Here is a 24,796-nt window from a genome sequence, read left to right on the forward strand (position 1 = left end):
ACAAATATGTGCAGCCCAGCATTACAGCAAGAGGTGCTAGTCTACCCAGGAGGAAACCACAGAGGGAACAGTTCTCCAATCAAAGCAACCTCCACAGTACGAGGCCTTGTGATTGGCCAAAAAGTGTGGGCGTAGTTTATTACAACCCAATTATGAAAACACGTGAGTAAAATATTCCATTCACCTCTACAAACAATAAAAAAAAAAAAATCTGAGAGGCTTACCAACACAATAAGAATATACGTGCTATTTATTGTAAAAAAATAAAATAATGTGCTTAGACATTTTAACTGATCCTTGATATATGGAAGTGAAGGAAATAATGGCAGATTTACTTGCCCTGGGGCTTCCCCAAGGCCCTTGAAACCAATGTGCCCCTAGGCGTAGCTCCACTCCAAGTCTCCTAGTGTCCCCTCTGTAGCGGTGACCGCTGACCTGGCCGGCTGCTCCTGCACAAGCAGGCAACTCCCGGCACCAGGTCCGGCAGCTTTCTGCACAGTACGGAGCGGCCGCTTATGCAGAAGCCACTGACAACTGCAGAGGGCACCCCAGGAGACTGGTTGACGAGGGATACATAGGCTTCTAGGGGCTGGAAAAAGCACAAATTAAGTTAATCTGCCATTTTCTTCACCTCATTTAACCTAAAGTATACCTGAGATGAATGGGTCAAAAGGATGTATATTTACCAGGTGCTTCCTCCAACCCCATGTAGTCCATCTGGTCCCTCAATTCTCTCCCGGTCTACTCGGTTGTGCAACTGCCGTGTTGTAGACTTTACAGGCGTAAAGTATACGACTCGGCTCATTCACAGACTGACGCGCATGCAGAGACAAAACATCACATGGCACCCAATCGTGCTCCATGCAGTTAATTAAAAGGACCACTGTCGCGAAAAACGTAGGCTGTTAAAATCTGACAGAAACAGGTTTTGGGCCAGGCCATCTCCTCATGTGGGAATCTCAGGGTTTTCTTTGTTTTCAACAGCATTTCCTGAACAGCTGTTGCAAAGTCGAACACAAAATAGTGTGCAAGTGATTAGGGAGGCTGGCTGGTATCTTACTATTTTGGCAGTTAAACTGCTGTTCAGGAAATGCTGTTGAAAACAAAGAATTTCCCCTACACGCAGATTCTGGATGCAGAAAACTAACTCCAATGCATGGCTATGGGAAATCCGCATCACAAAAATCGTGTTTAGTAGGAACAAGCACATAGGCATTCATTGGAGTCAGTTTTTCTGCATCCAGAATCTGCGTGTAGTGCAAACCCTGAGAATCCCCTAGGGGGAGATGGACTGTCCCAAAACCTGTCGGTTCTGTCAGATTTTAACTGCCTACTTTTTCCGTGATAGTGGTCCTTTAAAAGACTGGAACTGCTCTTGTGCACAGCATTCCCAGCCACAGGAGCACGACCAGGCAGATGGTGCGTGTGGCCGGTTCCACACACGTGCAGTAATCCATAACCCAGCTGGATTGCAGAATTCACAGAAGGACAGGGAACTGAAGAAAGCACCTGGTAAGTAAAAATATTTTTGACTCAGTTTTAGGTTTACGTTAATCACAAAAACTGCCCCAGTTGCCAAAAATCTAGTATCTGCATGTAGCTTAAAGGACTTCCAAGGCAAGGACAACAATCTATGTTTACTCACTTGGGGTTTCTTCCAGCCCCTAACAGCCATTTCAGTCTCTTGACACAGCCTTTGTCTTCCTCGATGTCCCGCTAACCCCCCGTAACGATCGGCAACCCGCCGGCGGGCCGTCTCTTCTGCACCTGCACTCCATGTCCACGTCATCTGGCGCATACTGCACCTCCGCAGTAGTTGTGCGCAGGCACAATACATGCCAGATGACATGGACGCGCAGAAGAGACGACCCACCGGCAGGTGGCCGATCATTACGTGTGGCTAGCAGGACCCCGAGATGGACCAGGCTGGAGCGAGAGAACGAAATGGCTGCTAGGAGCCGGAAGAAGCCCCTGGTGAGTAATGACAAGACAAATAACATTTCTCCTGGCTGACTCAAAGCGCCAGAGCTGCAGCCACTAGGACGCGCTCTATAGGCAGTAGCAGTGTTAAGGAGACTTGCCTAAGGTCTCCTACTGCATAGGTGCTGGCTTACTGAACAGGCAGAGCCGAGATTTCGAACCCTGGTCTCCTGTGTCAGAGGCAGAGCCCTTACCACTACACCATCCAGCCACCATCATAGATTGTTGTCCTCACCTCGAAAGTCCTATAACAGACACTAATCTACTTTAGGGGACCAAGCAGAAATCCTCATAGGGAAATTCAAGTAAAGTGATTGGGTGAACAGCACCCTCCTGAACTGCTAGGTTTCCAATCACTTGCAGTAAACCAGGCCCACACAATTTGGCCAATCACAGTGCTTTGTAAATAATGTAAGTGGGTACTGTGACTGGAGAACTGATCCCTAGAAGGATTCTTGTTGGGTCCTCTAAAGTAGACTAGCACTGCTTAACAATATTTGTAATATGAAAGGAAAAATAATCTACCATTTAAGTAATATGTTGCTGAAATGTACGTTTATTTCATCTCCATAATCAAGTAAAAAAAATATACTGAAATGATCACAAAAGGCAGCCTATACTGTGTATGTGTATATATATATATATATATATATATATATATATATATATATATATATATATATATATATATATATATATATATATATATACATACACATCTGTATCCAGTGATGATGCATGTACAGTCACCCATGCTGCGCCTCCCCTCCCCCCCAAGCACCCCGCTGTCCGTCCGTCTCCTGCAATTCTACCTCCACAGTGGCCTCCAATTTTCCCTCGAAGGTGAAGTCTATTAGATCGGGCTTCAAGCACAGCCCGTAGTTGATGGGTCTGACGTCAGTAGGCAACCGCTCGAAAGGTCTGCGGTCCGGCATGATGGAAGCAGGAAGCCAGCAGCCAGTCACGAGAGAAAGAAAACTGCTGACCGGACCGCTAACTGGACCTCACAGACCCAATACAGGATCTCAGCGAACACCGACTGACTGACTAGGGGCGGGCCCGCGCAAAATTGAAACGTCATCACGTAGAGTGTGTGTCAGCCAACCAAAGAAAGAGCCGCCCACTGAACGAGGCACACCCCATACGGCGGCCACACCCACTGTAAATTTCACAGGCGTCTCCAAACTGGAAGCGCAGCCCCGCCCAATGCGCTAGACACATTCTTTGTCACGCCCATCATAGAGCTCGCTTGTCTCGTAATACTAATTCCAGACAGTCATGCCCCCTCCTCTAGCGACAGGTATCACGTGACCTAGTCCTAGGCACATGCTCAGTTCCCGCTTTTTCATTATATATTGTGAGGCAGGTGCAGCGGCCGCACCCAGTGTTGCAAGGAAATGTGATATGTCATTAGGGTTGCCGAGCATATAACATCCAAAAAACATTATTGGCAGGACCAGGACATTAACATGGGAAGAGGTAGTTGTGGAAATAAGGGACTTTATAAGGGGTTGGGGGTACCCAGGTTATGGGGAACAGAGTAGTTCCTGTTGCACTGAGTATTTTTTTTTAAAGGGGAACTGAAGAGAGAGGTATATGGAGGCTGTCATGTTTATTTCCTTTTAGACAATACCAGTTGCCTGGCAGCCCTGCTGATCCTCTGCCTCTAATACTATTAGTCATAGCCCCTGAACAAGCATGCAGCAGATCAGGTGTTTCAGTGGTTCAGACTTATAAGTCGGATCTGACAAGACTAGCTGCATGCTTGTTTCTGGTTTTAATCAGATACTACTGCAGAGAAATAGACCAGCAGGGCCGCCAGGTAACTGGTATTGATTAAAAGGAAATAAACATGATAGCCTCCATATACCTCTCTCTTCAGTTCCCCTTTAAAGAGTAACTCTCAATATACAGTATATATGCTCAGTATTTGTGGTGGATTAGCTGTGAGTAGTGCTATTAGGGCCGGATTTTCAGCTCAGGAGCCTATAGGCGCATAATCTCTGGCGCCCTAAATCCCGACCATTAACACAGGCCACACCTTTTAATTCACGCCCCCTTTTCTTAGGAGGTGGCTGGGGCAGGGTGCATACTAGGTCTGGGTGACTGGGTCTAGGTGCAGGGTGGTTGGGGCAAGGTGCAGGCTGGATATGCGTGCAAGGTGCGGGCTGGATATGAGTGCAGGGTGCTGGCTGTTTCTGAGTGCAGGGTGGCTGGGGCAAAGTGCAGGCTGGGTCAGGGTGGGTGGTAAGGTGCAGGCTGGCTGGGGCAGGGTGGGTAAGTTGCAGGCTGGCTGGGTAAGGTGCTGGGTGGCTAGGGCAGGGTGGGTAAGGTGCAGGCTGGCTGGGGCAGGGTGGGTAAGGTGCAGGCTTGCTGGGGCAGGGTGGGTAAGGTGCAGCTGGGTGCCATGATAGCAGACCTCAGATCAGCGGCGACAGGTATAACATCAGCCTCCCTCCCTCCCTGTAAAGTGCGAGCGGAGCGTGAAGTATGAGAAGACTCATCGGGACCTGACATGTCTACAATGACCGCTTCTCTCACCGCAGTGTGCCATGCGTCATCTCCTAGGTAACAGCGTGTCTCCTTACTGTGACGCGCTGCCGCCAGTACGTGCAGGCGTGTCACAGTAAGGAGACACGCTGTTACATAGGAGTTGACGCTGGGAGCGCTGCGGGGAGAGAAGGGGTCATCGCTGGCATGTCGGATTCCAGTGAGTCTTCTCACACTCTGCAGGGAGGGAGGGAAGGGCACTAGCGAGCCTCCTCTCACAGATGGTCCCGCCTGTAGGCACGTTTGCTAAATCCGGCCCTGAGTGCTATACATATTTATTTGAGGTACAGTGATCAGATTTTTCTGTGCCCAATCTGGGGGCAGCCAGGCCAATGTCAGAAGGTGGGCATTGGATATTATATTACATACCAACACAGATTAACACTGAAAAATATAAAATGGGGCAGGAAGAGAGATCTGCTGATACACGTTGTTTTTACAGAGAAACATTAGAGCCATCCTAATAAATGACACTATGGAGAAGACATTGTCAAATAATTTTGTAAAACGTTATCTGCAGGCGACGAGTATGGTCGTGCAGAGCATGCTTGTGCATGCAGATAATGTCTCACAAAATTATCAGCACCACAAAACTGCTCATGTACGAGCGGCTCCATGCTACTGTATAGGTGTGGGCTGTACTCGTGCGCTTGTACATGAGCAGAAGTGCGGCCACAAGAATAAAGCACTTGTTAGATAACTTTAGAGGGCCCTTGCTCAGGAACGGTGGGCTCGAGTATAAATTTGGAGGTTTCCCTCTGCTGAGGTAAGTAACTTTTACCTTATTTCTCCCAGGGCTGTGAAGTCGGAGTTGGAGCAATTTTTGGGTACCTGGAGTCGGAATTGGGAAAAAATGCCCCGACTCCAACTCCTAATGAATTTAAACTGTAATTAAAATAGAAAATATGATAAAATCTTCTATTTCTCAGATAATAGTCATCATAAATAATTTATGCTGTAAGAATAAAGCCTGATTTGTAGGTGTGTCACTAATAGAGTTAGTCAATGAGATGCAAATAATTCTGCGTTGATGCTGGTTTATGCAAATGTACGCATTCCCTTTGCTCATGAAATCAAATAATTTGATATGTTGTTAAAATTTGGTTTGGTGATTATGAATTAAAGAGTACCTGAGATGGATGAAAAGTAAAGTTTTATACATACCTGGGGCTTTCTCCAGCCCCCTTCAGACTAACCAGTCCCTCGCTGTCCTCCTCCGCCACATGGATCTTCTGCTATGAGTCCCGGTAATTCAGCCAGTCAGCGCAGTCGGGCCAAGTGTCGCTTCCATAGCCAGGAGCATTCTGCATCTGGGCAATAGTGCTGCGCAGGTGTAGTACGCTCCCGGTGGCGGAGTGTGTGCATGTGCACTACGCCCAACTGGCTCAAGTACCTGGACCCATAGCAGAAGAATCCAGGTGGCAGAGAAGGACAGCAAGGGACTGATTAGCCTGAAGGGGGCTGGAGGAAGCCCCAGGTATGTATAAAACTTTAATTTCATCTGTCTTGGGTTTACTTTGTTACACAGTTGTACTATACTCTACATATGCACTCCCTGCAGAGCTGCAGGGAATCCACTGAGAATGTTGTGCACATTGAACACAGAGGTGTTGTCTATCACCCATAAACCTGGTTCAGATTGTACATGAAGAATGTGTAAAAAAGGAAGAATCCCCTCATTCTCCTGCAGAGTACCTGCACATCACTCTTATATGTACCCACAGTTACATTGCCCAGGGCCTAATAGATATTCTTTGTTCCTGTCTGTACCTTCTACAAGAACTCTTGCCAAGGACTAGTTTTAGTCTATGACTAAAAGTATTAGAGGCAGAAGATCTGCTGGATAAAATATGGCAGCCTACATATCCCTCTCACTTCAGTTGCCTCTTAAAATTCCTAAGCGTTGGCAGTTAAGAGATGCATTTCATGTTACATACTTTTAATCAACAGTATTGTAATATGCAAATTAGAGGAGTCAGAGTCGGTGGAATCCTAACCTGAAGAATCTTAACCTGAAGAGTTTTTGTACCGACTCCACAGCCCTGATTTCTCCTTACAGGTTTACTTTAAGCATTGTACCACCAACCCAAAATATTATTAGGCAGAATCTCCCTGCTTGTAATGAAGCAGTGTGAGCCTACCATCACAAATACGCTGCCCAGAAACAGCTATGATGAGGACACAAAAGAAGAGATACGCACCCCCCTGTTGCCTTTTTTATTTAACCCCTTTCCGACCGCTTAACACCGATAGGCATCGGTAAGGTGGCAGCCCCAGGACCACCTAACGTCGAAAGGCCTGGGTTTTACAGGGGATCGCACACATCTCCGCTGCGTCAACTGATCACTACTAGCAGACTGTTAGATGGCAAAACCATTTACATTGAACAGCGCTGCGATCTACCGCAGCGCTGTATTTGGGACAGCCCTGTCACTTGGCTGTCCCCTGGAGAGGCTCCGATCGCAATCCCCTCTCATAGGCTGATGCCTATGAGAGAGGATCGCCCTGATTGGATAAGGGGGAAATGAGGGAGGGGAGTAAGAAAACAAATTAAAAAAAATACATACATTTATAAAAAAAAAAAAAAAAATTTAAATTAATATTTAAAAAAAACAGCCTGCAGCAGCGATCAGAGCCCACCAACAAGAAACTGTGTTAGTGGGCTGAAAAATGGGGGGGTCAATTACGTGCTAAGTTATATGGCTCTGCAGTGAGCTATTAAAGCTGCAGAGCACTAAATTGTAAAAAAATAGCCTGGTCACTAGGGGGGTGTAAGCCTGTGGTCCTGAACTGGTTAAAGAGAACCTGAGATGGGAATGGAAAGTAAAAATGTACATACCTGGGGCTTCCTCCAGCCTCCTCCAGGCTAATCGCTCCCTCCCCATCCTCCTCTGCCTCCTGGTTCTTCTGCAATTGGCCCTGGAAAGTCATGCGGTCCGTAGTCAACTGCGCAGCTGCTGAACGCTCCTGGCGACGGAAACATGCGCGGTCGGCCTGTGCCAACTGGAGGATTTTCCTGGGGCAGTTGCGGTTGAACCAGGTGTAGGAGGACGGCAAGGGAGCGATAAACCTGGAAGAAGCCCCAGGTATGTATAATTTTTCTTTCCATTCCCATCTTAGCTACACTTTAACCTCCTGAGCGGCTTGAGAAGTTTTGCTGGCCGCAGGTGTCCCCCAGTGTAAATCTAATAGGTTAAGTGGCTTTATTACAAGTTAGGTAGCACTAGGCTAGCTAGTATAGGTGGCCGGCACCCCCCGATTGCCCGCGATCCCCCGATCCAGCCACTTATACATTACCCAGCCTCCATCCAGCGATCGCGCAGCCTCTCCGCACAACTCCACTCTTCTCTATGGGGAGGATCGGGACTGCGCATGAGGTCAGTGACGTTATGACGTTATGTACGATCCTCCCCATAGAGAAGAATGGAGCTGTGCGGGGAGGCTGCATGATCGCTGGATAGAGGCTGGGTAATGTACACTCACCTAAAGGATTATTAGGAACACCATACTAATACAGTGTTTGACCCCCTTTCGCTTTCAGAACTGCCTTAATTCTACGTGGCATTGATTCAACAAGGTGCTGAAAGCATTCTTTAGAAATGTTGGCCCATATTGATAGGATAGCATCTTGCAGTTGATGGAGATTTGTGGGAAGAACATCCAGGGCACAAAGATCCTGTTCCATCACATCCCAAAGATGCTCTATTGGGTTGTGATCTGGTGACTGTGGGGGCCATTTTAGTACAGTGAACTCATTGTCATGTTCAAGAAACCAATTTGAAATGATTTGAGCTTTGTGACATGGTGCATTATCCTACTGGAATGTAACGTGCAGTGCACACAGATTTGCACTGAATGCAGATTGTCACTTATTGTGGAAATACTGAAGACCAAACCACAGGTAAAAGTGAAATAATGTAAAGGTTTATTTACAAGTGCAGGATATATACACAAGTGATGCTGCAATTGGTGCATGAACATAAATACAAGTGTATTCAAGTGAACTGTACAAGTAGCAATATGATTGCAAACTGGCAATACAATTGCAGGCAAATGTCTTATGATCAGACATACAACAACCAAATATACAGTAGCATACCTCCCAACATTTAACTTTTATAAAAGGGGTGTAATGGATTACGGAGATGCCGCCGCGCGGTCTGGCAGCGGTGCGGCTGTCTCTGCGTTCAGACCAGCGGTTTCCGCACAGCAGCATGTGTCTGGTTTGCCTGGGCCTTCTAGTGCACACAGGTGGAGAGCTACGCGCGCTGAAAGGCAGGACCTTTATGCCAGTAGGAGAGGGATCAGCTGATCAGGTCGATCAGCTGATCCCAGCGCAGTTACTGATTGGCTGAGTGGCGCTGGGCGGCGCTGAGGAGCGCTGCAGTATATATAGATCTTGCTGGTCAGTCTCGGGTTGTCTGCCGTTGCGAATACTTACGTGTGAGCACTCAGACCTCAGTCAGATCCCACAGTGTGTTAGAACCAGGTGGACCTGGGAATTCACACTTAGCCAGATTACTGCTGTGTTATACTTTAGACCAGTTCTGGGGTGTTGAGACTAAGGACCTCACACCCAAGCTTAGGATCACTGTGTCATTACTGTGTTATACTTTAGACCAGTTCCGGGGTGTTGAGACCAAGGACCTCACACCCAAGCTTAGGATCACTGTGTCATTACTGTGTTATACTTTAGACCAGTTCCGGGGTGTTGAGACCAAGGACCTCACACCCAAGGTTAGGATTACTGTGTCATTGCTGAGTTATTCTCTAGACTAGTTCCTGGGTGTCGAGACCAAGGACCTCACACCTCAGACTAGGACTGTGCTTTATATCTGTTATAACCATTTGCTCTGTCGACCTCTCTCTTGCCTTCTGATTCGGTACCTCTGAATATCTGCCTACCTGTTGCCAAACTCTGCCTGTACCCGGTTACTGAATCAGCCTTCTGTCTCTGTACCTTATCTGCTCGTGTGTTGCCGACCTGGCCTGCCCGACCCTCCAGGCTGTCACTCATCCCTTAAGTGCTCAGTCTATCTGTACTAGCTGTGACACTATTCCACCAACTGTCAGTTAGCTATTAGGACTCCTGCTTCTCAGTGAGTCCGGCCTGCTAGCAGCCAGTGACCTCTACTCCTCTGGAGTCCCCTGGCTGCAGTACAGTCTATTATCTGATCACCAAGTATCACTGGTTGCCAGGTTCTCTCTATTCCCTCTCTCAAGGAGATAGTCCCTGCACAGCCGAGGGCCACCTGCCCCTCAGGTGGTTCCTGACCGAGCTGCCTGTGTCTCCCGCCTCACGGGAGATAGCCTACAGTTACACCAAACACTTACACTTCATTAGGTGTCCAGAGGTTAGTCATACTTGTATTATTGGTGATTCTGCAGATCATCCATAATCAAGTATACATCTGTATTGTTGATGATTCTGCAGATCATTAATAATCAGATTCTCTCTGTGTGCTGACACCAATCGTTACAACGGGACACTTAGGCCACACCCATGGCCACACCCCAACCCCCTAGACACACCCACCAAAACGTTTTTCAAATGTTTTTAATTAATAATTTTATTAATTTCTCCCGAAAGGGGAGGCGCGTGAGGGTGCCAGTGGGTGGGGAGGAGGGTGAGAGTGGGTGGGCAGAGAGGGGGGAAAAATGATTGAGGCACCAGCCCGGGATGCGTATGCGGCATCGATGGCCATTAAACTTCTCCCTCCCTCCCTCCCTCCTAATATGCCCCCCAGTGTCCCCTCACCCCCCCCCCCCCCTTCCCGCAGAGTAAACAAATGTGCAGCGGAGCGGGCTGTATCTCCTATATCTCCTACCATTGCCTCTCTACACCGTCCAGGATCTCATGTTGTCTTCTCGGCTTCCAGCTTCCTGTGACGTGAGATGGCAGAAAAGCTTATTTGAAAGCACAGGATGGTAACAGTATAGCCATTTGGTTCCCAACTGCTTCTGAGCTAAGTGCTTCTGCCATATTGTTACCGATTTTTGCCCTGATTTTGTCTACTTTCTGCCTGCTGCCTGCACTGACCTCTGCCCTGATTTTGACTATTCTCTTATTTGTACAGTTTCAAAATGTTTAAAGGGAAGGTTCAGGGAGGGTGGGGAAAAAATAAAAATCAATTTCCACTTACCTGGGGCTTCCTCCAGCCCGTGGCAGGCAGGAGGTGCCCTCGCCGCCGCTCCGCAGGCTCCCGGTGGTCTCCGGTGGCCGACCCGACCTGGCCAGGCCGGCTGCCAGGTCGGGCTCTTCTGCGCTCCAAGTCTTTGTACTTCTGCGTCCCACGCCGGCGCTCTGACGTCATCGGACGCCCGCCGGGCTGTACTGCGCATGCGCAGTAGTTCTGCGCATGCGCAGTACAGCACGGCGGACGTCCGATGACGTCAGAGCGCCGGCGTGGGACGCAGAAGTACAAGGACTTGGAGCGCAGAAGAGCCCGACCTGGCAGCCGGCCTGGCCAGGTCGGGTCGGCCACCGGAGACCACCGGGAGCCTGCGGAGCGGCGGCGAGGGCACCTCCTGCCTGCCACGGGCTGGAGGAAGCCCCAGGTAAGTGGAAATTGATTTTTATTTTTTCCCCACCCTCCCTGAACCTTCCCTTTAAGTGTCTTCATAAATTTAATTAATTCACAAAATGTGTGGTAGTCTTTTATTTATATGCAGAATGTCTACCAGGCTTTTATTCTGTCATATTTTGGTAAATTATGACTTAAAGAGGAGCTGTTAGGTATAAGGTCTCAGAGAAAATAAACACATATATCAGTAGCTAAACATTGGCTGTACTTACATTACATATGCATTTCACTGTCCACGTTTGTACTTCACAGAATTTTTATATAGTATATGCAGAGATTGATGCTCCTGACAGCTCATGGCAGGTTCCATGTTTTTCTGTCAAATGTGTCGTCATGTCCTGCCTGCTTCCTGATCACAGATAAGCTCGTACTGAATAACACAGTGTGCAGTGAATATTAATGAGCCATGTGGCTAGGAACAATAGCTGACTCCTGCAGTGTACCCAGCCCGGAGATTTATCAGTGCTACGCGCTGGACTGATTACAAGCTGCTGTAACGTCTCATTAGCAGCCGAGGGGAGGGCCCCAGAATGCTTTGCAGTATAGTATGCGGCTTGCGTCCTCTTAGGTCTAACAGCTTTTCTGATAAGCCCACATCAAAGGTAACTGAGATTTTTATCTTCACTAATGGCTTTTTGGCTTCCTTCTAAACTGTTTAACACAGGAGAATAGAGGTTTAAATTAGCGTCTGCAGCCTGACAGTTGCTCTTTAAGAATTGGAGGCCGAAAATTCTAGAAAAAAATGTACCGCTTTTGACTCATAATTCCAGACACAAATGCACTGCCAGGGAGGTTAAAAGATGCAATCATTGGTTGTTTCTTTGACTTCCAAGAAATCGGGGCCATTTTCAGTCAGGCTGAAACAGTATCCTGTTTTACTTTTCCTATCATTCTGGTCTGAGTCACCTGCGCAGTAAAGGCTCGGCTATTTCTGTCTGAGCCCGATCGGAAAGGGCTTCTGCGCTGGAGGGAGGGAAAGTAAATATTGCAGGTGCATCCTTGTCAGCTGTGGTTTTGGGGGCTTCCAACACTGGATCGCCAGGACGGGGAAGCCTCATTAGGATCCAGAGGCTTCCCCCTCCCAAGGTAAGTATCCCCCAGGGATGTTTTTTTTTTTTACACTTTCCTTTTTAAGTTTGCTTTAAGCTCTTTCACACTGAGTCTGTAGTGTTACGATAAGATCGTAAAGCTGCTCAGTTGAATAGCTCTTTGGAACTAATCAGTCCAGACTCAGAGCTACTCGGGTATGAGAATAGCTCCAGGCAGGTCTAACAGTTTTACTTGTGGACAACGCTGGAATGATGGGCCAGACAAAGGAATGGGAAGGCTCTAGACTACCCTGAGCCTTCCCTCTACTCAGGTAAGTATCAAACCTGAAGTGAGTATTACCTGTCTGGCTAGGTTTGACAATGCTGTCATCTTGTACTGATGTTATAAAATGCCTAGCTGGACTGAATGAGCTGTCCAGACTCCTCCCCCTACACCATAACTACTACATAACTACCACTACTCATTTTTAGAAGAGATTGTGGTTCCATTGTATTATTGCCCTCTTTCCATCCACAGGGGACGAATTAGTCCTGATTAAATTGTATTTGCTTTTCCATGTGCAAGAAAATGTTGAAACTTTAGGAAAACAAACTACTGTATATGAAAATGCAGCCCAATTTAATTGTTAAATTGATAAAAAGTATTAAAATTCCCACAAATAACTGGTGGGTGGAGGCACACACAAAAATAATATACAGTGGAACCTTGGTATGAGAGCATAATTCGCTCCAGAAACGTTCCAGAAACATGCTTGTAATCCAAAGCATGTACATTAAAAATGTTAAAAAGGAGAGGAAGAGGTGGTTTACCTCTGCTGATGAAAGAGCCAGTCATGTAAGGACTTAGGGTCCTTATATGACTGGCTGGATAGTGTAATGGTTAAACTAAGCTTGAGATCAAGAAAAAAAATATACATACCTGGGGCTTCCTCCAGCCTCTTAAAGAGAAACTGAAGCGAGTATAAAACTTGCTTCTTCTCTTATATTCAGCAGGGGCATGTGTGCCCCTGCTAAACCGCCGCTATCGCGCCGCACAACGGGGGTCCCTTACCCCCTAAATCCCCTCCATCCTCGCCGGGGATCTCTTCCTGGTGAGGCAGGGCTAATGGCCGCAGCCCTGCCTCCACGCGCGTCTCTCCGCCTCTCCCCCACCCATCTCAGTCTTCCTTCAATGAGAGGGTCGGGGAGAGGCGGCGATGCGCCGCTGATAGACGCGCTGTGAGGCAGGGCTGCAGCCGTTAGCCCTGCCTCTAGGAGCAGCAAAATCTACGACCAAGTTGGTCGTAGATTTTGCAGGGAGGGAATTGGGGGGTAAGGGACCCCCGTTGTGCGGCGCGATAGTGGCGGTTTAGCAGGGGCACACATGCCCCTGCTGAATATAAGAGAAGAAGCGAGTTTATTACTCGCTTCAGTGTCTCTTTAAGGCTCATCAGCCCCTCGCTGCCCTCCCAGACCGCCTGGTCCTCCGCTATGCGGGCCGGTAATTTAGCTCGGGGGGAACTGTGCAAGCACTCCTGCAGCCAAGAGGTTGCACAGTACTACTGCACAGGCGCAGAATGCTCCCGGCAACGGGAGCTTGGCAGAGGAGTGCACACGGCCGAATTCTGCCAACTGGCCCCGACTGGATGAATTACTGGGCAGTCTGGCTGAGGATCCAGGTGGCCTGGGAAGATGACGAGGGACCAGTGAGCCTGAAGAGAGCTTAGGAAGCCCCAGGTATGTGTCTTTTTTTTTTAATCTAAGTTTTTTAAGGGATGATACAGGCGACCTGAGTTTGAATCTCGGCTCTACCTCTTCAGTAAGCCAGCACCCAATCAGCGAGAAGTCCTTAGGATAGACTACTGCTACTTCCTACTAAGCGTGCCTGCAGCTCAAGCGATTTCAGTCTGCCAGAAGAAAAGCACAATGTGAATGTTATTTTTCTTGTCCATTCAAACTGAATCAGTTGCTGCCTGTTATAACTGAAAAGACAACTGATTAACAAGGTAATGTCTATGTTTTCCTATGGCTCAGTTCACATTAGAACATTACATGCATTTTGATGGAAACTTTTTTACAATGCACTGCTATGGAACAACTGATCAGTTAAACCACATCTGCTTTCCAGCATTCAGTGTGAATAGGCCCTAATCCGAAGTGAGAGGCATATGGTGGCTGCCATATTTATTTCCAGTTACCTGGTGTCCTGCTGATCTCTTTGGCTGTAGTAGTGCCTGGATCACACCCCTGAAATGCATGCAAGTAATCGAGCCACCTGATTTGCATGCTTGTTCGGGGTCTATGGCTAAAATTATTAGAGGAAAAGTATAAGAAGGACAGCCAGGCACTGTGCATTGTTTAAAAGGAAATACATATGTCAGCCTCCATATCCCTCTCACTTAAGGTGTCCTTTAAAGCCACATACACACTTAATATTTCTGTGATAATTGTGTTAGACATGCCAGTTGGCTCTCTACTGATCAGTCTCCTCTGTTGTATGGAAACAGGAAGGTGGAGGGACAGGCAAGAGACTACCTGTAACGAGCACAAAAACAGAAGTTCCCACAGAACCACAGATGTGGGTCATAAGTGGTCCAACATGAAGTTTCGATAAAGAAGAAGGAAGGGGACGACAAAAAAAAGTACCAAAGAGGAATACCAGGTCAAAAACGGGGGACTGTGAAAGTAGGCTATCATGTACCATGATTAATCTGAACTTTTTCTTTTACATAAAATGTAATGTGGATTACATGATTAGGTTTGGCAGATTTGATGTTTGGGTGCTTTTTATGTTTTTCATATTTGATGGCACTAGTAAAATAGTAATAGCACTAGCACTTTGCTCTGCTCAATAATGTACTGTGATAATACAGGTACAATTTGAAAAATTACAATATCATGCAAAAGTGCATTTATTTCAGTAATTCAACGAAGACACCAAGAGCACTTCTGCACGCTTTTAAAATTGCTAGCATTTAGAAAAGCGCTTGGCTAATGTGTTTGCATGGGCTAGTTCACACCAGAGTGATGTGATTTTTTTGCCCCAAACGCAAATGTGGGTCCTGCAGCATTTTGGAGGCGATTACACCTCAATGTAATGTATAGGAAAAGTGGAAAATCGCTCTAAAAAGTATTCAACAAGAACTACAAAATCACTACAACCAAATGCTCCAAAATCCCTAGGCATAAATAGGAAATCACTAGGCAAATGCCCAGAATAATACTGCAAATTGCTTCAAAATAACGATAAGCGTTTTTACGATTACGCATTTAAGTTGTGAACTACACCTTAAAAGGTGAAACTAATATATGAAATAGGAACGCTTTGCAGGTGTTTGGGATTAATTAGCTGATTAGAGTCTGACATTTTGAGCCTAGAACATTGAACATTTTCGCAATATTCTAATGGTCTGAGATTTTGATTTTGGGGTTCTCATAAGCTGTGAGCCATAATCATCAAAATTATTACAAATTAAGACTTGAAATATATTGCATTGCCTGTAATTAGTTTATTTCATATAATAGTTTCACCTTTTAAGTTTAATTACTGAAATATTAAGGATATTCTGATTTTTAGACTTTCACCTGCATAAGCTATGCTGCAGCCCATTTAACTTTCTGGTCCAATAAAGTACTAATTTCTTCTCAGTCTACTGGCCTCTGAAGTTTAAGGGCACCTTTTGATTTACAGTGTTCCCACATTGATTCTCTGCACGAGTGCACCATGCAGTATGTGTCACCCCCTGTATCACCCACAATCCGCTGTATGCTTTGTACTTGTATTTCTAAAGCTGGATGCACAATTTCAAGAGCAGTTGGAGGTGCAGGTGTGATGCATCCATCCTCGACGTAGAGGAGCCCCATGCTGTCTGCAACTTCTCACTCAGTCCCGGAATAATATGTAATTTATACAGCGAGATATCACATTACCACTGACTAAAATGCAGACATCCTGGAGAGAGAATAGATTCATTGCTGAGCAAAAACAAAATCCTATCGCTATTGTTTTTAGATCATTTTAATATACTAAGCCAGGCACGTCCAAAGTCCAGCCCGGGGACCAAATGCGTCCCACTGAGCCTTTTCTGGTGGCCTCCAAAGCTCTCAATGTTGTTATTTCCTTGCTGCCTGCAGGCCATAGCTGCGTTGCCACATGCAGGAGCCACCTTGTGTTGCCTTCCTGCTTCCCCCTTTGTTTGCCTGTAGGTTACCAGCCACCACAGTAGCAGTCACTGATTAGCAGCTGTCACTATGCCAGCAGCAGTAACAGCCACCTATTAGCGGCTGTCACTGTGCTAACTGCAACAGTATAGGAGTTATTTCCCATGGAAATGTAGTATTTGACAAATGTCAGAGGCATAGGGTACCTAATGGCAATCAGCAAAAATTGTATTTAATTTGGCTAGTTCAGCCCCCTAGCACTCTCAATAACAGTGATATGGCCTGAAAAGTTTGGATAATCCTGTACTAAAGAATGAGAATTAAAGTCTGCAACAATTAAACCGCAGCAATAGAAAGCTAATATTTTCTTTTTTTCTTTTAAAGCAACAGTGGCCATGGATATTTTGTGTACATGATGTGTTATAACTGTGGGTTGTATCGTCTACAACTCGTTCCTTCTTGTAAACTGAATCCTAGCCTTATTTCTAACCCTAACCCAAATCTAACCTCTATTGCTTTCCTGTCTCTCTATCAAATTAAATTTTTATTAAATTGTACCGCTTGTTCAAATAAAGGTGCAAGTATTGTTTAACTATTTTTATACTTCTTTGTATATTTAAAAAAAAAAAAAAAAAAAGAGTGAATCATAAATATCTGAAAAGTTTACATTTGAAATGTATAACCACTTCAGCCCTTGGGTTGTTTTCACCTTATGGTCGAGATGAGTTTTCACATTTTAGCACTTCTTCCTTTCATTCCCCAATAACTTTATCACTACTTATCACAATGAAATGAGCTATACCTATATCCGGGAACATCGTGCACGCGCACTTCCGTATGTGCACCGCTGCAAAGTGCACGGATGTGAGTCCCGCATCCCTGCAGCTGTAGCGGCAGCAGCCGTGGACATGAGACTCACGTCCTTGCGGCTGAAAAGGTTAAAGGGAGCTTGAACCGAGAGGGATATAGAGACTGCCATATTTATTTCATTTTAAACAATACCAGTTGCCTGGCAGTCCTGCTGATCATTCTGGCATCAGTAGTGTCTGAATCACGCAGCTAATTAAGTCAGATTTTTGTCAGATAGTAACATCAGATCTGCATGCTTGTTCGGGCTCTATGGCTACAAGTATTAGAGGTAGATTATCATTGATCAGCTTGACGGTCAAGCAATGTGGTGTACGAGAGGAATCGACACAGGAGACTTGGACACAGGATACAGCCGGTATATGGCTGATCCTGCTGCTGCACAAATTCCCGGTTAGGTTAAATACTATTCCCCCTCCAGGGCGCCATGGATAGTGGGGAATGAAATAATTTGGCTTCCAGCAGTTGCTGGAGGCGAATTATAGTGTTTTAAAAGTAACTTTAGCTCCGCCTTCTGACGGCACCGAAGTTACTCCCTGTGCGCGGCTATAGCCGTAATTCCTATTACTGCTCCCAAGTCTCCTGTGCTGGATTCGGCGTGTTTGAACAATGTGTATTGTTAAAACTAAATAGATACTGTATGTCAGGCACCATATCCCTCTCACTTCCAGTTGCCTTTAAAGTCAAAAGAGTGGTTTAGAGTGAAAAATAATGTATACAAGCTTTAAATATATGATTGCTTTATTACCAAGCACGATAGAAGCATATTATAAATGCGAAAGTCTGGATGTTTGTTACTCAATTACGCAACAATTGACACAGATTTGAACTAAATTTGGCACACGCATAATACATTACCTGGAATAACATATAGGATACTTTTTATCCTCATAACCAAAAAGTGGGCGGAGACAAATACAAATGTCACTGGGAAAATGTAAACTGCAGCCATGCTTACACTGTTTGTGGTAGGGTTCTCAAACTTTGCACAGTTGGTCACTGCGTGGCTAGGATTAATATTCAGGAAAGTGAGTGGAGCCTACAAAAGCCAATCAAAATTCACCTATTGTTTTTCAATGGGAATATTTAATTGCTGCCATTCTTGCACTGTTAATGGCACAAGCCACAAACCTGGTACAGTTGGTCATTGGGTGACTGTGGTACAAATTCAGAAAAGGGAGTGGAGCCACAACCAATCAGATTTGTTTCATTTCAATGCAAATTATTAATGCCAAAGATCGTAAAGCTCACAAACTAGGTTATTGAGTAATTGAATAATTATGTGCTAGGATTAGAAAAAGTGGGCGGAGACAAAAATATATACTAAACCTGGTGCATCAATGGTGAAGGGGCATCTTGTGGGTTATGCCCCCTTTGTACCTCATGCCCCCTTGTACCTCTTGTGTCTCCCTGTGCCCTCCTCTGCCCCCCCCCCCCGTGTCCTCCTGTATCCCCCATGTGTCTGCCTCTGTCCTCCTCTATGCCCCTATGTTTCTCTCTTATGTCCTCCTCTATGTCCCTTGGTGTCCCCCTGTGTCCTCCTCTGCATTGGCACAGTACAGGAAGTCCCCAACATAGCGGTGGGTTGGAGGTTCGTATTGGCAGGCTTTCACAAGTCAGGAACTCCCTGCATTTGGACTATAAGATGCAGTGACCTTTTTCCCCACTTTTGGGGGAGAAAAAGTGAGTCTTATTGTCTTATTGTCCAAAAAATACAGTACTCAGGTTTCTGGAATTATTGTAGTGGTGCTAGCACAGGGAAAACTGTCCTATAAATTGTACATGAGATTGAAGTGAGCAGAGAGTGAGCAGGTAGGTGAGGAGGACCTGGATAGTCTCTTCAGAGAGGGACCCTTGTATCAGAGAGAAGGTAAAATGACAACTTGAAGGTAAAAATTAGTGGACACAGTATTGTGTCATCGCTGTACCCCTGAGTGGTCCATTTAAATCATCAAGCTGTCATTAGCTTGCAGCAGTTACATTTCACATAATTCTGGCTGGTACCAAGTAAAAAAAAAAAAAAAAAATGTGCATAATTACTTATTGCTTACTAATATGCTATCTGTTGCTGCCCACCAATATTCATTTACACTTATGCTGGTTGTCTGTTGGGCTCTGTTGCTGCCCACCAATATTCATTTACACTTATGCTGGTTGTCTGTTGGACTCTGTTGCTGCCCACCAATATTCATTTACACTTATGCTGGTTGTCTGTTGAGCTCTGTTGCTGCCCACCAATATTCATTTACACTTATGCTGGTTGTCTGTTGAACTCTGTTGCAGCCCACCAATATTAATTTACAGTTATGCTGGTTGTCTGTTGAGCTCTGTTGCAGCCCACCAATATTCATTTACACTTATGCTGGTTGTCTGTTGAGCTGTTGCTTCCCATCAATATTCATTTACACTTATGTTGGTTGTCCACTGAGCTCTGTTGCTGCCCACCAATATTCATTTATACTTATGCTGGTTGTCCGCTGAGCTCTATTGCTGCCCACTTCATTAATGTTAATTATCTCCACCCTTGAGGGGGCATAGTTAAATATCAGTTAACAGCACAAAATATTGAATATCACTTCTACTCAGCGAGATCTAGGAGAGTTCTCTGTAGTCATAACAACAGGAAGTCGAAGATCAGTTGACAAATAAAGGTTAGATTTAATTTTCAGTTACCGGTAACTCACTAAAATTCTGTATAGTGAATCCAAAGCACTGTATGTGGACATACAGTTTATCCATAGATTTTTACTTTTGACTTTAGATGGGTTTAAGGAAGCAGACAGTACAGATGTTCTCTCAGATTTCAGTGCATGGGAAGTCTTTAGCTGTTTTTAGTGCTATTGATATTGCCATTACTAGTATGGGAATTGTTATTGTTTCACATATCACTGGTTTCTTGCCCTAATACTGACAGTCTGATACTTTCACATTTATTCTGGGCTTCCCAGTATCCAGGTTCTGTCGAAGGCCCTCTTGTGCACGGAGTGATGCTATGGAGAAAGGCTCTCCGGAAGCTGCGAGAGGTCAAGTTGTAGAGAAAGGGTGTGAGACAAGCACTGAGATAATAGAAACAGTTGGTAATAGGCTGTAATGTAATGTAAGAATGGTAGTAACCATCTGTCCATTCATCTTTACTGCGCAGCACAGTCATCAAACGTCGGCCTTGAAAAGGCAGCCAACACACAGCCAGCACGGCCACAATGTAACCTGGAAAGAAGAAGCATTCAGTTTAGTAGTCACATATTCATAGAACTTTAGGCATAAAATATTCTTTATATTTACAAATAAAAAGCAGTTATTCATACACTGTAAAGTGCTTTATGAAGGTGAAGTTGTACTAAAATAACTTTGATGCAATTCTATGCAAAGAATTGCCGACCCATCCTTGGACACTGATACTGACCGTCTAAAGGGGTACTCGAGGACAGTGGGATCTTGGCACTGCAACAATCTTTGATCATTGCATGGGTGCTGATCTCTCTTTTCCTACTACTGCTACTAGAGGTGCACCCCATGTGGGCTCCTCTAGTGGGTCCATGGACCCTGGTGTGGTTTTAACCAATCGTCCATCAAATTTAAGATAGATTCATTAAAAAAAAAATCTGCTATTATGTGACTAGGATTTCCTTACCTGGATCATATCAGATTGTAATCATGCTCACTGAGGTATATGCACTTGTGTGATTCTGATTGCAAGCAGCATCCACCTTTTTTTTTTTGATCAATTAATCTAGGGCAGTCTGTGTTTAGTAAAAAGGTCTCACTGGCGGAGCCTAAATAAGACCACAATCAGACAACTTAGGTACTGAAAACGGTAGAGTGGGGAAGAAGTGGAGATATAAGGAGGAGTTGTCAGCCATACTATCTCAGAAAAAAACAACACATACAGTATATAAGTAGATAAATACTTGCTTTACTTACATAACATTTGTATTGCACTGTCCACATTTTGATTGTAGTGATTTTTCTACAGTAAAAAAGAGAAAATCCTCCTTAGCATTTCCCATTTTAAGTGTGGCTATTTTGAAGCCAGTCTTGATGTAATTTCCTCCCTTACTCTCCTCTGCCTGATTTGCTTAGCCCTTCTCTATAGAAAGTGCATTGTCTCAGCATGAAAAATATTGGCCAATCAGAGAGGAACAGAGGTGTGGGAGGGGAAAACAGGAGGGAAAGAGGCTTCAGCCATTCAGGCTGCATTTGTTCTGTCTGAGGGGAATAGAGAAGCAAAAAAGGACAACCCAGCATGCCCTGCAACTTCCTTTTTGTGTACCAAATTTTGTGTGTACCATATAAGAGTCAGGTAAACTGGGGAATGATCATTTATTAACAAGAAAAGTAATAGTGATTTTAACTTTTTGATTGCCTGGTTAGCATCCTTATTACTTGTTTACCAGATAAAAATAAATAATTGATTTTTGATTTTATGCCCGACAGTTACACTTTAAGGAGCATGTTTATTTTAAAGCAAACCTGAAGCGAAAAAAATCCCTTATGATATAATGTATAACATATGTGTAGTAAGAATAAGACATAGAACATTTGTAGCAAAGAAAAGAGTCTCATATCTGTATTTGCAGTTATATAGCTTTTTTAGTAACTTTGCATCATAATGTCACAGTTGCAGTTTTAAAAGCACACTATGGCCTCATTTCACTAAGCATTACCGTATTCAGTAATTCAAAAAACAGCTGATTTTACTGATCACCTTGCCAAATACCAATTCACTAAACATAATACCGCACTGAAAAGCAAATTTACAGACTAGTGAGGTCAATTACTGACTCGTGCGGTAGATAACTAAAGAAATGTCAAGAAATTGCAATTCACAAAGATTAACGCATTTGATAAATGGGGCAAAAGTGTTCAGTATTTTTCTCTAGCTCTGACCAGCTCATAACTCACACTCTCCATGTGGTAACATATTGACAGATGTAGTAGACAGATAATAGGGAGAGCCAGACACCAAAAAGGGAGAGCCAGACACCAAAAAGGGAGAGCCACACAGCCCTGCTCAGGGGTAAGGAACCTTGGCTCTCCAGATGTTAAAGGAGTGATCCAAGCAAATAAAAAAAAAAACACTTACCTGGGGCTTCCTCCAGCCCGTGGCAGCCGCCCTGTGCCCTCGCCGCAGCTTCGGTGGCTCTCTGTCTTCTCCGCTGGCACAGCCGACCTCGCCAGGTCGGGTTCCGGGTCGTCTTCTTCTGCGCTCCACCTCGTGGGTCACGTGGTCTCTCCGACGTCGTCAGAACAGTCCAATCCACATAAAAAAGTTGCGATCACAATCCAGACCTCTCAATGAAGTGTAGGATTTCCCTGTAAAAAATCCGCATATAGTGCAGTATTGCTTATTATGAACCACCCTGTGATTCACTTCACACAATTGTGTAGAGAGTAGCCTCCACCCAGAAGAGATACAGAGAGAATACGGGGAATACGTATTCTCTCTGTATCTCTTCTGTGTGGAGGCTACTCTCTACACAATTGTGTGAAGTGAATCACAGGATGGTTCATAATAAGCAATACTGCACTATATGCAGATTTTTTACAGGGAAATCCTACACTTCATTGAGAGGTCTGGATTGTGATCGCAACTTTTTTATGTGGATTGGATCGCGATTGGAGAGTGTGTGTACTCGAACAAAGTCTGCGGATCCCCTACATTGGTGACATTGGTGCTATATATATATATTGTAATCAAGTGCTGTGGAGCGCAGTCCTTCTTACCTCTAAGGGGTTTTTTTCTGTCGTCAGGACAGTACTTCGCTGGTCGGCTGCACCAGCGGAGAAGACTGGGAGCCACCGGAGCTGCGGCTTGGGCACAGGACGGATGCCACAGACTGGAGAAAGCCCCAGGTAAGTGGATCTTTTTTTTTTTTTTTAAAGCCTGGATGTATCCTTTAAAGGGGTTCTGTTAGGGGTTTCTGAGAAGAAAAACAGACCCTTACCTTGGGCTTCTATCAGCCCCGTGCAGCGGTAATGTCCCACGCCGTCCTCCTCCCATCTGCTGTTCTCCGCCGCCGGCCCCGGTCTAAGCGGCATGGGATCCAACTGCGGCTGCGCTACAGTGGCCGCGCACCCGCTCGCTTCCGCCTGCGTCATCGGATGCTTACTGCGCAAGCGCAGTACAAGGCTCCGTTGTACTGCGCCTGCGCAGTAAGCATCAGATGACGCGAGCGGAGGCACGGCAACGCGCATTATTCGTCTGTGTGACAGCCGAATAATAGCCCGGTGCCGGCTGCGGGGAACGGCAGATGGGAGCAGGACGGCGTGGGACATTACCACTGCAGGTGGCTGATAGAAGCCCAAGGTAAGTGGCAGTTTTTCTCCTCAGGAACCCCCACAGAACCCCTTTAAGGAACTACAAGTCCCACAATGCATTGCAGGAGTCTGACAGCTACAGTCATGATTAATAAAGGCAAATGCATGATGGGATTTGTAGTTTTATCACAGCTGGAGAGCCAAGGTTCCCTACCGCTGGCTCTGCTTCTCACCCTGATTTGGTCTGTGGCAGAGCAGGGGAAGGAGACATTTTATGAGGCTTTTCAGCATCGTTTTGGATGTAAATATCTGTATACAGAAGAGCTCCCCCTGGTGGCTGCAGCACATCTAAAGGGATGCCGGGGGTGCACTGGACAGAAAACCCTGACTCATGCACACAGCTTCCTGCCTGACCACTGACCTGCTCCACAGCCGAAAAGTGAGAATTACTGAGCAGGGCATAGTGAATTGAAGTAGATTTGTTTGGTAAATTACTGAACTTCTCCCACATGCAGAAAATCTTTAGAGCTCATCCCACTATAAGCGCTTTTCTAAGCGCTTGTGATTGATTGGCGATCGCTGCAATTTTTACGCGATCTTTACCGCGATTTTAATGAAAGTGAATGAGAGCGATTTTTTAAAAAGCGCTCAGAAAAGCGCCTATGGTGTGGCTGAGCCCTTAGTGAATTTGGGGAAAAAAAGTATAAAGTACCGAATGCTGTATTTTTCCAACCAAAATTATTTTCCCGCACTGCCCTTAGTGAATTGAGGCCAATGGGTCTGATCCAATTCAATATTTCTCTAAAGTTTTCTCCTAGTAGATAATTTCTCAATTTCTCATCTTCTGTTTATTATGTTTTAATAACTTTTGCACTCTGCAATTGAAAAAGTACCAAGACATAGGTGAAAATGTACTGCTAAAATTTTCTTGCTTGCTGGTGGCTTAAAAGGTATTTTATTGATAAGATGTGAAAAGTCACCTAGGAAAAAAACCTAGGGGAAAAAGTGAATTAGATCCGGCCCCCTGTCTTTTAAAATATAAAACAAAGCAGAACTAATGACCCTTTGACCTTTCCTGCAGTAAAACTTTATCTCAAGCTGTCGCTCACTGTTTCTTTGCTGTTTAACCACTTTACCCACGGCGGTACGAATTTCTCCGTCCCTTTTTCCATCCTTTCACCCCCAGGGACGGAGAAATCCGTACCTTCCGCGCTACCGCCGATGTCCGCGCTACCGCCGCTCGTGCACGCCGCCGCCTGCTCGCCCGGAAATCAATGAACGGGAAAATCCATTCCCGTTCGTTGATCTAAGCCCCTGCAATGATCCGCTGCTTCTATTAGAAACAGCGCGATCATTGTGATTCTCCCA

At 45.4% G+C, this 24,796-nt stretch overlaps 2 protein-coding genes and 1 long non-coding RNA gene across 5 annotated transcripts in view; 1 reads left to right on the top strand and 2 right to left on the bottom strand.

The window, feature by feature from the left end:
* The window catches only part of NPEPPS (aminopeptidase puromycin sensitive), a 159,425-nt gene extending 156,375 nt beyond the window's left edge, over positions 1-3,050 (bottom strand). The window contains exon 1 of the mRNA XM_068263069.1: positions 2,793-3,050. Within this exon, the coding sequence (XP_068119170.1) occupies positions 2,793-2,915 (123 nt within the window). The 5' untranslated portion in view covers positions 2,916-3,050. The remainder of the gene's footprint in view (positions 1-2,792) is intronic.
* On the top strand, positions 1,389-23,015 carry LOC137541670 (uncharacterized). The gene is made up of 3 exons (XR_011025250.1): positions 1,389-1,512; positions 14,650-14,827; positions 22,922-23,015. It is a non-coding gene; the product is annotated as an uncharacterized lncRNA (long non-coding RNA).
* Positions 18,636-24,796, bottom strand: part of LOC137541667 (G-protein coupled receptor 39-like) — a 30,439-nt gene continuing 24,278 nt past the window's right edge. The window contains exons 3-4 of one of the 3 annotated variants that reach the window (XR_011025249.1): positions 21,092-21,137; positions 20,312-20,377 (exon numbers count right to left, since the gene is read on the bottom strand). Coding sequence is in view for 1 of the 3 variants with exons in the window: in XM_068263070.1 (XP_068119171.1) it covers positions 20,049-20,377 (329 nt within the window). In the remaining 2 variants the exon portion in view is untranslated. Of the gene's footprint in view, positions 20,378-21,091; positions 21,138-24,796 lie in introns of all 3 variants that reach the window. The other 2 variants (XM_068263070.1, XR_011025248.1) reach the window with 2 other exon arrangements.

Source organism: Hyperolius riggenbachi, chromosome 12 (assembly GCF_040937935.1).
Source record: "Hyperolius riggenbachi isolate aHypRig1 chromosome 12, aHypRig1.pri, whole genome shotgun sequence".
Classification (NCBI taxonomy): domain Eukaryota; kingdom Metazoa; phylum Chordata; class Amphibia; order Anura; family Hyperoliidae; genus Hyperolius; species Hyperolius riggenbachi.